Source organism: Eubalaena glacialis, chromosome 7, assembly GCF_028564815.1.
Source record: "Eubalaena glacialis isolate mEubGla1 chromosome 7, mEubGla1.1.hap2.+ XY, whole genome shotgun sequence".
Lineage (NCBI taxonomy): Eukaryota > Metazoa > Chordata > Mammalia > Artiodactyla > Balaenidae > Eubalaena > Eubalaena glacialis.
The window spans coordinates 65,315,062-65,328,592 of record NC_083722.1 but is presented as its reverse complement, the minus strand read 5'-3'; the positions used below and the strand labels follow the sequence as shown (position 1 = coordinate 65,328,592).

The following is a 13,531-nucleotide window of genomic DNA, read 5'->3' as shown; positions in this document are numbered from 1 at the left end:
AGAGTGTTCAATAATTACTAGTTTAAGAAATGTATGAAGAAAAGAAAGTTTCAGAGAAGATTAAAAATGGAAAAGAAGCTGAGAAAGAACCATCAACTTTCTCAGAACTCTGGAGGCAGCTTCACCTGCTGTCCCACTCTGCTCTGCAGTTCCCCTGGCTTCTCACTGAGTTTCCTCCACCTGCTAACTCCTGTTTGATTAGGAGGGTAACAGCAGCTGGATGTGAGTGTGCTCAGGCTCCTGCCAAGAACCCCTCCTCCCCCACCATTTTCTCTGCCTGCCCTCCATATCTTGGGCATGAGTCTGTGTATATATGCCTGTGTATCATATCGGTGGCACCCACCCTTCTGAGATGTGAACTCTAACCTCCACAGTTCTCTTCTTGCTGGCCTTGAGCACTCACCATTGGATATGTCCCTCCTTCATAGAGCGTGACTCAGTTTATCAGAAAGCTATGGGATAATGAAAACTGGTCAAACTTTTTGAAAAGCAGTAGGTAGTACTACAAAACAACGTCATTCCTTCTGACCCAATAACTCACTTGTGGAACTTTTATCCTAGGAATATATTTCAATGAGAAGAAAACTTGATATGTATAGAGTGATCATGATAGCGTTGTTAATAGTGGTTAAACCTCAGGGAACAACAGAAATGTCTGACACTAGCAAAATTGTAGGTAAACTGTAAGGAGTTTAATTGGTGAATTATGCAGTCAGAAAATGATCATATGAAGAGTTAATAGCAATATGGAAAAATACTTATAAAAATTAAGTAGAAGAAGTAGGATGCAAAATTATATCTACTGTATATTTACAACTATATAATTATGAATATGGACAAGTCTGAAAAGGAACATAGTAAAAGGAAAATTAGTCATGCGTTAGTATCATGGAGTCATCTTTCAGTTTTCTTTTATGACTCAACCCCCTCTAGATTGAGGTCTGCTAGGGATATCTATATGTCCAGAGTTTTACGTCAAACCAGTTGGGAAATTCCTGCTCATCCCTGACATTGGTTTCATGTATCGGCCCCTCTTGGTTGTGCTGCCCACTGCTCTCACCCTATTACCATCTTTAGATACTTTACCACTGTACCATGCAAGGTCCTATTAGAGTTTCCCCTGCCATGCTTTAATTAACCCTGTTTCCCAGTTCAGCCTCTCAGGTTCACCCAATAGACTGCTTGGTGAAAAGCAGACAGACTGAACTAGCACATACGGCTGGATCCAGCTACAGACCAGCCCCTACAGAGTAGACTATGATGTGACTACTCTCCAATATTGGAAGAATTGTGTTACCCCTATCACAACAAAGTTTAAGAAGAGGGATGTAGTACCTAGACCAAAGCAAAAGATGAAATCTTAGTCATACCTTAAGACAAAATCCGAGTTACAATTCTATAAAACAATTTTTGAGCACCTATTTTGTTCCAGCCACTATATCACTGGTACTAGGGGAATAGGTCAGCATGAACTAAATGCCAAACTGATCTGAAGATTAGTCACTTCAACTACTGAACGAAGGATCTTTCAGTGCATTTTTTCTAGGGATCAGATTAGGAGTTAGATGGCTCCAATTCTGGGAGTAGAGCATGAGATAGGAAGAAACCAGGATGGGTTTTATACTACTCATCGTTCATTCTGATGCTGGACATGTTGGGCTCCTGTCAGCCCCTGGCTTTCCATAAGCCTTTCCATTGGCCTCTATGTCTATCCTCATTTTTCTCATCTTTTTGATCAGGTCCCCCTGCCTTTGAACACTTACTTTTCCATGAGGGACCTTGTGTTCTGCCACATCTTGTTATCCTTGGATAATTCTCCTTCCTCTAGTATAGAGAACAGGTGACATGTGCAACTTTTCTTTCTTCTGTCAGATGGTGAAATGGGGATTGAGGAAGTATTGATTCCAAAACATCATTCCCGAAAAATCTGAATCTCATACTTTCAAGAGAACTCCGCAGAGGTGTTGCCAAGGAAGTCAATGTTTAGAAGGCTCCTCTGAAGGGAAAGGGAAGACTCAAGGGGCCACTGGGATGCTTGAAGCAAGAGAAAATGAGGAGAAAGATGAGAAACTTCAAACAGAAGACAGTTAAGGATAATAAAACATTCACAGAAGTGAGTGACCAAGAATCTGAAAAAGACGACCCTACAATAAATGAGAGAAGTCAGGCTGAAAAGAGACAGTATGTGTGTACTGAGTGTGGGAAAGCCTTTAGTCAGAGTGCAAACCTCACAGTACATGAACGAATCCACACAGGAGAGAAACCCTATAAGTGTAAGGAGTGTGGAAAAGCCTTCAGTCATAGCTCCAACCTGGTTGTTCATCGGAGAATCCACACTGGACTGAAGCCTTACACGTGCAGTGAATGTGGGAAATCTTTCAGCGGTAAGTCACACCTCATTCGGCACCAGGGAATCCACGGTGGGGAGAAAACTTATGAATGTAAGGAGTGTGGGAAAGCCTTTAGTCGGAGTTCTGGTCTGATTTCACATCACAGAGTTCACACTGGCGAGAAGCCCTACACTTGTATCGAGTGCGGGAAAGCCTTTAGCCGTAGTTCAAACCTTACTCAACATCAGAGAATGCACAAAGGAAAAAAAGTTTACAAATGTAAGGAGTGTGGGAAAACATGTGTTTCTAATACAAAGATTATGGACCATCAGAGAATTCACACTGGGGAGAAGCCTTATGAATGTGATGAGTGTGGGAAAGCTTTCATCTTAAAGAAGACCCTTAATGAACATCAGCGACTTCATCGTAGAGAGAAACCTTACAAATGTAATGAGTGTGGGAAAGCTTTTACTTCTAATCGAAATCTTATTGATCATCAGAGAGTGCACACTGGAGAGAAACCCTATAAATGCAACGAGTGTGGAAAAACCTTCAGGCAGACTTCTCAAGTTATTCTACATTTAAGAACCCACACAAAGGAGAAACCCTATAAATGTAGTGAGTGTGGGAAAGCCTATCGTTATAGCTCACAGCTTATTCAACACCAGAGAAAACATAATGAGGAGAAAGAAACGTCATAAATGACATATATTGTTGGAAGTGGGGCTAATCGCTACTTTCTGGCAAAGCAATTTTTCAGTATCATCAACCTTAATTCTCTAAGAATTCATACAGGGAAAGTAATCAGAAGTAGACAAAGATTAACAGAAGGGCTATTCATGCCAGCATCATATATAACCGGAGGAAGAAAACTAGATTTTCAACCGTACAGTGTTTAAGTGAATTATGGTCTAGCCATATGATGGTTTGGCACCCATTGTAAACATTTTTAAAGAATATTTAATGCCATGGGGGAAATGATTTCGATGAAATGGAAGATAAAGAGAAAAACAGTGAAATACGATCCAAATTTTTAAAAAACATTTATGCAAAGGAAAGAAATGGGAATGAAATAATACCAAACCAAAATGTTAACAGTGATTATCTCTGAATAATAGGATTATAGGTAATTTCTATTTTCTTCTCTATACTTTTCTATGCTTTTTAGATTTTCTACAGTGAGAGTGTACTACTTTTATATTTTTCTACAGTGAGAATGTACTACTTTTGTATTTTTTAAATACAACGAGTACATGTTCATTTTCACTCAACAGGGTTATGAAAGGCACATAGAACATAGACCCTAAAGCCCTGGGATTGCACCCTAATACTGGCACTTAGTAGCAGGGGAACCCTGAGCACGTCACTTCCTTTTAGAGCCTGTTTCCTGTGTATTACATCATAAATACCAGTTGTTGGCTTTTGCAGTTTTGAGATAAATTGACTTTACAGTTGTCAACAGAATATATAATCCACTTTCGTAATCACTGTTAGGTTAAAAGAAAACGGCAAAGCTTTACTACATCCTCCTCTCCCACAGTTGTAGAAGGATCCGCAGTTAATAAAGAACCACCTAGGCTCCACCTTTTCAATATATATCTACAGAAAAAATGCCCCCTTATGAAATTGGAACAATTGCAGTTTCAAAGCCTTTAAAGAGACACAGCATAATTCAAACAAGGAGAAGACTCTGCCTTCACGTGTTACATGGAGTTTCGTAGCTGAAAGTGCAGACTTTTGGGTCAGAGATATATGAGTTGTAATTCCAGATCTGCTGTGCCCTAGCTTGTCAGTTTTGGACAAGTCCCTCAAATGCTCTGAGCCACAGATTTATCTGTAAAATGGGAATAACCACCTACCTCACAGGGTTGTTGTGAGGATTAAATGAGATAATGCATGTAAATGTGTGACAAGCCTTTCTTTCTGTCTAGCCCTCTGAGAAGGCCTTAATCTGTTTACAACCAATATTTTAAACTTTTAAGACAGCTCAGAATCCGTCTGGGAACCCTTAGAATCTCCCCATTCTTAACGCAGCCATTCCTCTTTCTTTGTATACGGTGAATGCTCAAGCCTAACACCATTTGTCTTATGCACGTAGTGATTTATTGTTTCAGGGATTACTGAGGATTTGATATCCCATCCAATCCTCATAACATTGGTACAAGAAAATTGAGTCTCAGTGAGGTTAGGTGACTGGCTAGTAAGTGGTTGGAGCCAGAATGTGAACTCAGACCTGACTTTCAAGTCCATGCTTTCTTTATTATACCAGAGTGCCTCTGTCCATCATGATGGTTCTATGCGAGGGGGAGACCAGTTGGGATCCTCCTGAGTAGCCACTTCTGTGAAAGGTGGTTGACTATATCTGGACAGTTATTTGATCATGGTTTCATAAGGAAGATGCTGTCAGTCTTCTCTGAGTTAGATTTATGGCCTGTCTCTGCACCTTGTAATTTAGTTTTAAGGATTATATATTTCTTCCTTGCGGTTACTAGAAAGAAGTGGAAGGTGTGAAGGGTATATTTGGGTGAAAAGGGATTGTTTGGTTTTGTCCTATTTTGATAGGATAATGGCTTACATATTATTTTGTGATGTAATAGTCCCTCTTTGCATAGTTATTCAAAGCAAGGTTTGGAGGCTCTGGAACAGATCTGCTGCATTCAGGGGGTAGGACTCTTGTATCATTGGTCACCCTTGGGTAGGCACTTCCCCAGAGTCTGGGTGGACACGAGAGTAGGGTCACCCACATGTGGCAGTGGCTAAACAGAACTGCAGCAGTAAGGGCACTTCCATCATTTTTCCCTTGTCATGTGTCCTTTTAAAATTCTACAAGGGGTTTGTAATTAATATTCATGCCTTTCGTCATGCCAGCCATCCTCACCTGCTGATTACCTATGTGGAAACTCCCAGGACTAATGTCTCCTGGCCCTGCCAAAACTGCTTTAAGAAAATAGGCAAACAGCTTCCTGTGTGCCTGTCAGGTGGTACTTTTTAAGCATTTATTATTGCTGAGCAGAGTTGTTGATGCTTCCTATATTGCTGAGCAAGTGTTGTTCTCTGACCAAAACATTTTCTTACCACTGTGTCATAGCGTCTGAAATTTTTTCTTCAAATAGGCTTTCTTTTTCATCTTAAAAGACTTTGTGATCTTCAAGAGTAAATACCTTCTAGGAGGGATGCCAGAGATCAGAATACGTTCACTTTTCTTGCCCAGGCAAGCTAAGATAGCGGACCCTGGAGGAGGCCTTCACTAGCTTCTAGTCTGCGAGGCTGATACCTGTCTTGAGCTGCAGGAGTAAATGTTGACAGATGGTCTCTGTACCTTTTCATATAAATATTTTGCAATATAATTTGAACTGACCATCCACCTTCCTCTAGAAGTTTTTCAAGACTACCAGCTGCCTGCTTCAGCCAGAGTTTAATTTTGCAGTTCCTTTCAAGCCCTTTCATGATACACTCTGGAATTCAGGATCTGTCTCTTTGAATGTGTTTTTTCCAACTTCCTATTCTAATGGAAGCCTGGTTGTTCCCTAACAGCAGTGCTTCCTCTGCAGTCCCTCAGTTGCTAGTTTTTTTCTCCCCCAACCCGTTTACCTCTTTGTACGGCCATTTCTTCTCTATTCCATCAAAACCCCAGCTCTCTTGAAATGTACATCACCAAACTACTGTGTATTGCCCATCCCTGTTCTTGTCATCTGCCAGCTTCCTGTGCACTCACATTTATTCACCTGAGTTTTTAGCACCCTGAATATTCCTGAGGAATATGAAGGGGCAAGTATTTTTTAGTCACAGATACCCTGGTTATTGAGAATTGCTTTGGTGTGGACTAGAAATATATATGTCTCTTTTTAGTTGTGAGAAAAAGTGTGAAATTAAAATCTTATGTAGCCTTGATTAAAGAGAAATATGAAAGACAAAGAATCATGCATAGAGAGGAAAGTGTCTCCCTAGACTTAGAGATATTTTTCATTGATGGTGTGTACTAATGATAGGTCTTATTAGGAACTGAGAAGAAAATTGAAACCAAAAAGAGCTTTAAATAGCTGAGTAATTCCATTGAATATGAATCCCATAAGACTATATTTCATTTCAGCTCTGTATCCTGAGAGACAGACTTGCTTTTTAATTTTTTCCCATTCAATATAAATAAAATAGTATGCTCATATTGTTAGATTGTCTTTAGAAACTAGACTGTCTATAGTCACCTCTGATGTTATAAAACTGGAGTCATAGCTCAGACTTTCTTGTTAAAAAAAAAAAAAAAAAACTGGAGTCATAAAACTGTTTTTGCAGAAGATAGTTATAATTCCTCCAATAAATATCTGTTGTTATTTACTTGTTATAAATATCACTGAAATTTTTTCCCTTTGCTTCCTTCCTTTATTGAGAGTGGGAAGAAAACTGTTCAGTTTGCTTTTCCTTTAAGCAGCTGTTTTTAGAAAGAATGATTCTGTTGTTTGAGATTCAAACACAACATGAAGCTTGTTATTTTCACACTGATAATAGAGTTGTCCCTCGGTAATTGCAGGGGATTGGTTCCAGGAGCCCCACCCCTATACCAAAATCAAAGGATGCTCAAGTCCCTTATATAAGATGGCAAACCATTGCATATAACCTATGTACATCCTCCCGTATACTTTAAATCATCTTTAGATTACTTATAATACCTAATATGATGTAAATGCTATGTAAATAGTTGTAAATACAATGTAAATGATGTGTAAATAGTTGCCAGTGTGGCAAATTCAAGTTTTGCTTTTTGGAACTTTTTGGAATTTTTTTTTGTTTTTAATATTTTTTATCTGTGGTTGGTTAAACACATGGACGCAGAACCCAGAGATACGGAGGGCCAACTCTACATAAACTAGAGCTCTAACCATTAGAAAGTGTCCTTCTGTTATTTCCTTAGAGAACTTGAACAGCCAGTTATTGTCCCAGCCCCCTCTCTGGTCTCATCTGTGTTTCAAATCTATACTATTATGTAGACGTCATTTGGTTGAATAAAACCAGCATGTTCCCTGAAGTCCATTTCTGCTCCAGAAGGCATGTTGGTGAGGGGACAAAAAGGATATGGCAGATTCCTTTCTGGGCAACATAGATACAGGACTTGACTAGGTCACACTCTTTCCACTGACCATTTCAAATCCACGTGGCACAATTTGACGTATAAGGATTGTAGAAGCGAAAAGGCTATAACCAATCTCTAAGTCCAGTGAAGTCCAAATCTGGGAATCACAAGAAGTAATATAAGTAATTTCCCAGGCCCAACAAATCAGCATTTCTGGGACAGGGCCTAGGAATCTATATAAAGCAAAACTTTTGCAGTGGGGATTTAAGAAAACTCTCCATTAGGAGCCTTGACTCTTTACATGACTATTTGTGTGATGATTGTCCATTTTCCCTCAGAAAAGTCTATAAGTCACAAAATTATTGAGACATATACCAAAGTTAGTATAATCATAACAAATTAGCAACCAGTTTACTGAGTGAAAGAAAATGCGGTCACATTTGCAGTGTTGGTTTAACCACAGAGTTGAACAGAGATTCATGTTTTAAAAATTTATAATAGAACAATATGGCAAACAAGATAATCATAAAGCCCTTTGGCTATGAAACAACCTAGAAATGCTGGATAAAACTTGAACATCCTTTTACAGGGCTTTCAAGAAAGTGAAATAAATCCTCAGAGCCTAGAATGAAGAGGAAATGGAAGTCAGAAAGATAAGTGGGTGATAAGGCCTTGGGTGCCATGCAGCAGTTTGGAGATCTTGGTCACCAAGGGACTTAGATTTTATCAGCCACAAGGGCAGGATTTGAGTCCTTGGGCTTACAAAGAGGTGGAAAATTGGAACCTAGATTAACAAGAAACCTAGATCTTTACAGGGCTACACCCTCAGTGAAAGCATGCATTAGAAAAAAAAGTGAGCCAGGAGCAGAGGGAAGACATTAAGGAAGCTTGTGGGGCTTGTCCTGGACTTTAAATGTAAAATAAAAGTCTCCCTAATAATTTATAGCCATGGATCAATCCTCATGGTATTTTAGGGTTCAAATTTGGGAAACACCAGACGAAGAAAGTAATATAAAATTAGGTATTTACATATCCAAGTACACCTGGAACAGTTATTTTAAAATTAACAATTTAAAAAATTGAGTTATCTAATTGTTTTAAGTTGAACTTTTTGGGAAGTAAACTCTGGGACAGGATAATATGCAGCAAATTTATTGGAGAGCGTTATTGGGATTAACATCTGTAGAGAGAGGGACGAAAGCAGGATTAGCAGTGGGAGAAGATAGCTGTGTTGCAGTCACAGAGTTACCTGTGTTCCCTTTGCTGGCTTCAGACTCAGACTGGGATGGCCTTTCAAGATTGCCCAAACTTGAAGTGAGAGGTCTGGGCCATTAGACCCCTTCACTGACACAAGTACTGATTGGCACAATATATGAGGAAACATATATATATAACCAAATCACTGCTGTACACCTGAAACTGACATAACCTTTTAAATCAACTGTACTTGAATTAAAAAAATTTTTTTTAAATCAAAGTGAGCAGAAGAAATGAAGTAATAAGGTCAGAGTGGAAAACTAGAAAAAAGAAAACAAAAACAATAGAAAAAAATTAATGAAACCAAAAGTGGTTCTTCTAGAAAAATCAATAAAATTGATAAACCTCTAGCAAGACTGATCAGGCTAAAAGAAGAGAAGACACAAAATACCAATGTCAGGAATGAAAGAGATGACACCAATTAGATGAGATTCTACACTACTTAAAGGGATAATTATTATGATGGTTAATTTTATGTTGAATTTGACTAGGCTAAGGGTTGCCCAGACAGCTGGCAAAACATTATTTCTGGGTGTGTCTGTGAGGTTGTTTTCAGAAGAGATTAGCATTTGAATCTGCAAATCTGGGAGTTAGAAAGGGCTCTGACAGTTTGGTTGACTGGCTGAAACATGGACCAAAAGATGGCCTGTTGTGAATGAATCAGAAATGCCTGCCCTCCCTTGGTTTAATGTAGAGGGAGGAATTCAAAGGTTTAGGGAGATTGGATTATTAAAGTGGATTTGTCATTCAAGACCTACTCACCCACACTGGGAGGGTCCAGAAGACAAAACTTTCATCAATGCTATGAGAAATAAATTGGCAAAGGGAGTGCTAGCATTCTTGAAGAGCTCCATGATCTCTCTTCTCTGTATGCCTGACTCAGAATTTAGTGTCTAGAAATAATCCCTTCAACCATGCAGTACTAATTCCATTATTTTCCAATACCTGAAAGAGAAGTATTTGCATAATCTCTTGGACTGGGGAGGGCCTCAGTTACATTTTGTTCTGCTGCCCAGACACCTAGCCACTGCTAAGGATGGAAGATTCTAGACTGACTTAAAAGTACGCTTTTGGGCCTCTCCAAATTAGAGGTGTAAGAGCATCAATCAACATCATAGATAGGTATTTGAGAAGAGGCTGGAGGGAGAGGACCAATAGTCTAAGATGGGGCTAAGACCTCAGAATACTGGTCAACTAAAACAGAAATCCTAGTCTGAATGTTAAGGTCGTGTTTCTCATCTTTCTATAAAATCCTACTCTGCCAGTGTTGTGGGGCTGTTTGTTTGTTTGTTTTTAAATGCAAATTGGTGTGTGATTGACCTATGACAAAGGATCTGGTATAATTCTTCCCTCCCCAAAATGAAGGGTCAATTTTCCTTCCTGTTAAGTCAAGACAATGAAATTAAACAGGAGAACCGCAAAGATAGGAGGATGTGTTGATCTTGCTTCTCAGAGACAAAGTGGTCCATGAGAAGGTGAGGCAGCCTTGAGTGTACGTCTGGTTCCTCTTATTTCTATTTATTTTTATTTTTTGGCCATACCACACCGCATGTGGGATCTTAGTTCCCCGACCAGGGATCGAACACATGCCTCCTGCATTGGAAGCACGGAGTTGTAACCACTGGACCGCCAGGGAAGTCCGAGGTCCCTCTTATTTTTTAGTGTCCTTTTCTTTCCCACAAAAAGGGGGTTGTACTCACAAATGAACCTGGATTTAAAACCAGAGATTTTGGCTCCAGAGTCTGGGCCCTTAAAAACTATGGGAATGGTTGAAGGGATGTTTGGAAACTGCAATATTAAGAATAGAACTCAAGTTTCCAAGCAATTTATTGGCATTAAAGTAGGGGCTTATTCAGAAGAATGTTTCAGAGTTGGCGTGTTCTATGTTAAGTGAATTTCTATGTTATCTGGACGGTTTAGTGCATGTAACCTGTTGCAAAAGAAAGAGCAGAAAGATCTGGGTTCCATTCTTGCCTATGTCCCTAATTAACTGAATATACTGTATAGCTCTAACTAACTCATTTAATTCTTGTTTGCTTTTGAGGTGCATGAAGTCCTAATATTAACTTAATGAACAAACATTACATTATGTCATGTTCTAGATTTTGATCATTACCTCTTTTATCCAACTTTATTGACAACTAAATTGTTTCATAAAGTACTTTCACATGATCCTTTTACTGAATGCTCACAACAACGCTATGAAGTAGGCATTATACCAATATTTGACCGACAGAGAAACTGAGACTTAGAGGCTTACTTAATAACATCACAGAGCTAGTAAGAGAAAGAGCCAGGTCCCAAACCTAGGTTTTCTGATTCCAAATCCAGTGTACTTCACCTGTGGGAATTCTATGTGCTAAGAATGTGTGAGTATACGTAAAACAGAGGCTATGTGTTGTATTCCACCACCGTCCCAGCTCTCTGGGCCACTTTAAACAGATTCCATATAGTTCCATCTTCTTCAAAGGTAGGGTGTCCCTTTTCTACCACCATCATCCCACAAGATAACCAAGTCTTTCATCTTGGGGTGAGGATGAGGAGGCTTCAAATTCCTTGACTGTCAGATGGGCACCAGGCTGAATCTCAGGGCACAAACTGAATGATAAAACTGGGGCTCTAGGCTGACCATTGGCAATTAGTGGTCCTCACCAGCAGACAACTCTGGTTACATCCTTCCAGGCCACTGCTTGGTAGGGTGTGGATGATTGTAGGCTCACTGGTCAGTCATCCACAGCCCAATTAGTCATTTTGGCTCCTCTCATTCCTTTCTTCTTCCCCAGCAGAAACACTTGTTCGGCAAGCATGTCTTTCCATCTCCCAAAGGTATCTATTGACCTGACAGTATAGTCTTTGTACCCTTTGTTTCTAGTCTCACAGTGAATAACCTCTGTCTACTTGGAGAGGCAGGGGAGGAGAAGGGGCCTCAGGTTACAAGTAAAATGATTTAGTGTAGGGGGAGCAGGGGCCACGTTGATTACTATTTCAAAATCTCCCATTCATGCTTTGAGACCTATAAAGCACTATCTCCTGGTTCTCCTTCTACTTGGTTGGCTGCTGCTTCTAAGCCTCCTTTGTTGGGTCTTTACCCTCTTTCTGCTTAGCGCTTATCACTCCCTGACATATTTTGTATTTGTTTTCCTGTCTACCCCCACTAGAAATGTAAGCTTCTAGGGACTTTACCTCTTCATTTATGTCCCTAGTGCCTAGAATAGTGTCTAGCACATGGTTAGTACTCAGTTAATAGTTGTTGAATGAATGAAAGAGTAGAGGCTGAAATGTTTAAGCAAGTGTTCAATGAAAGCCAGGAGAGAACATATATACAGAATGACACCTTGCTCATTCAACAAACGTTCATCTAGCACCTAGTATGGCTTTGTGCTAGGTGCTAAGTATACAAGGGATCAGACAGACATGGTCCTTGCCCTTGATACAGGAGGGAAAGGGGCAGGACACAAACTCTAGATAAATGAAGATGGATCTCAGTTGTTGGGATTCGATAAAGACCAGCTAGAACCTGCTTGGTAACCAAGGTAGCTTTGAGAAAAGTCTGGTCATTGACCTTTAGCTCATTATACCTTCATTGTAATACTAAAAATCACGCCCCCTCAGCCATGACAGTTCCCAGATAGACCAGAAAAGGCCAAAAAGTGGGCAGTGGCCCAATTCCTGGGAAATCCCCACCCTTCCCAGAAATAGCAATATTCCTTCTGGAAACAGCAATATTCCTCCCATTCGTTAGCATATTAAATTACTTAGCCCATAAAAACTACAACCCCATACACTGGGGCCACTCTCACTTTCTGAGACGGTCCATATTCGGCCTGTGGAGTGTGTATCACTCTAAATAAACTTGCTTTCACTTTTCTTTGGTGAGCTGTTGAATTCTTTCCTGCACAACATCAAGGACCCTCACTTGGCTGTGGTCCATCCTAAGGGCTCCTGTGGGTCCCAGGACATGACATTTCCCTCTCCTGCAACACCCTTTTGGAGCCTCTTTCTGGTCTGTCTCATATAGCGGTTGACGATTCCAGGAGTCCAAACTTAAAATACCTAAGTATCAAAGAGAATAAGGGTTCAGTTTCCTTTACACAGACCTAACTTTACCCAGGTTGATGGACAACTGCAACAACTTCCTCATTCCGGAGAGGCAGTGTCTCTCTATCGCAGTTTCAGCTTGATTAATATTTAACACCAGAGCTCCATTATCTCATCATTTGGGCAAGAGATACTCGACAGTAAGCCAGTTCACAAGGGAGTCATTTATAAGCCATGTTATTTACAGTGAGAACTGCTCTAGGTTCAAGAATAGATTGGAAAAGTCACCCACGAAGTCACTCAGACATATGAAGAATTAATCCCCATCAACCTCAGTTGAACTGCAAATTAAAACAAAAAGGTTCAGTTCCTTCAAGAGGCAACAAGCGTCCTGAGGGCCTGAACCATGTGATTCACCGCTGATCCTTGTGTTCCGGAATACAGCTACGCCTGCTCTTTGGTTGGGAGGAATGAAAACCCAAGGGTCCGGGAGCTCCCCTTTTCTGTGCCTTCCCCGGGAAAAAGCTAGGAACTATAGAGATGTGGCTTCCTAGAGAGCCGGGACTGGGGGTTGGGGGGGGTGGTGAGCGACCGGAAGTCGAGGTATCCGCGGGTCAGCCATTATTCTGGGCCGCAGGTGCCGTGGCGACCAGTTCCCGTGTCATCTCCTGGCGTCCCGGCGCCGAGGCGGCGGTCCCCAAGGCCGGAGCCGCTGCGGGAGCCCCCGGTGAGCGGGGTGGGCTCGGGTCAGGGTGGCACGCGGGGAGGGCGGCCCGGGGTGCGGCTTGAGCTCGCCAGGGCAGCGCAGCCTTCGCCGACCCCTCTCCGGCCCTTACCCCCA

General features: G+C 40.8%; 2 protein-coding genes across 7 annotated transcripts in view; both read left to right on the top strand.

Annotated features, from left to right (window-relative positions):
* Window positions 1-3,297, top strand: part of LOC133095327 (zinc finger protein 660) — a 31,477-nt gene extending 28,180 nt beyond the window's left edge. The window contains exon 7 of one of the 2 annotated variants that reach the window (XM_061196528.1): window positions 2,179-3,297. In XM_061196528.1, coding sequence (XP_061052511.1) covers window positions 2,179-3,031 — 853 coding nt within the window. In that variant the 3' untranslated portion in view covers window positions 3,032-3,297. Of the gene's footprint in view, window positions 1-1,872 lie in introns of both variants that reach the window. The other variant, XM_061196527.1, reaches the window with a different exon arrangement.
* The window catches only part of ZNF197 (zinc finger protein 197), a 34,624-nt gene that overhangs the window by 3,073 nt on the left and 18,020 nt on the right, over window positions 1-13,531 (top strand). For 4 of the 5 annotated variants that reach the window (XM_061196524.1, XM_061196523.1, XM_061196522.1 and 1 more), the window contains exon 1: window positions 13,310-13,417. The exons of the other annotated variant lie outside the window; for it this stretch is intronic. The gene's annotated coding sequence lies outside the window, so the exon portion shown is untranslated. Of the gene's footprint in view, window positions 1-13,309; window positions 13,418-13,531 lie in introns of those variants that run through there. 5 annotated transcript variants of the gene reach the window in all.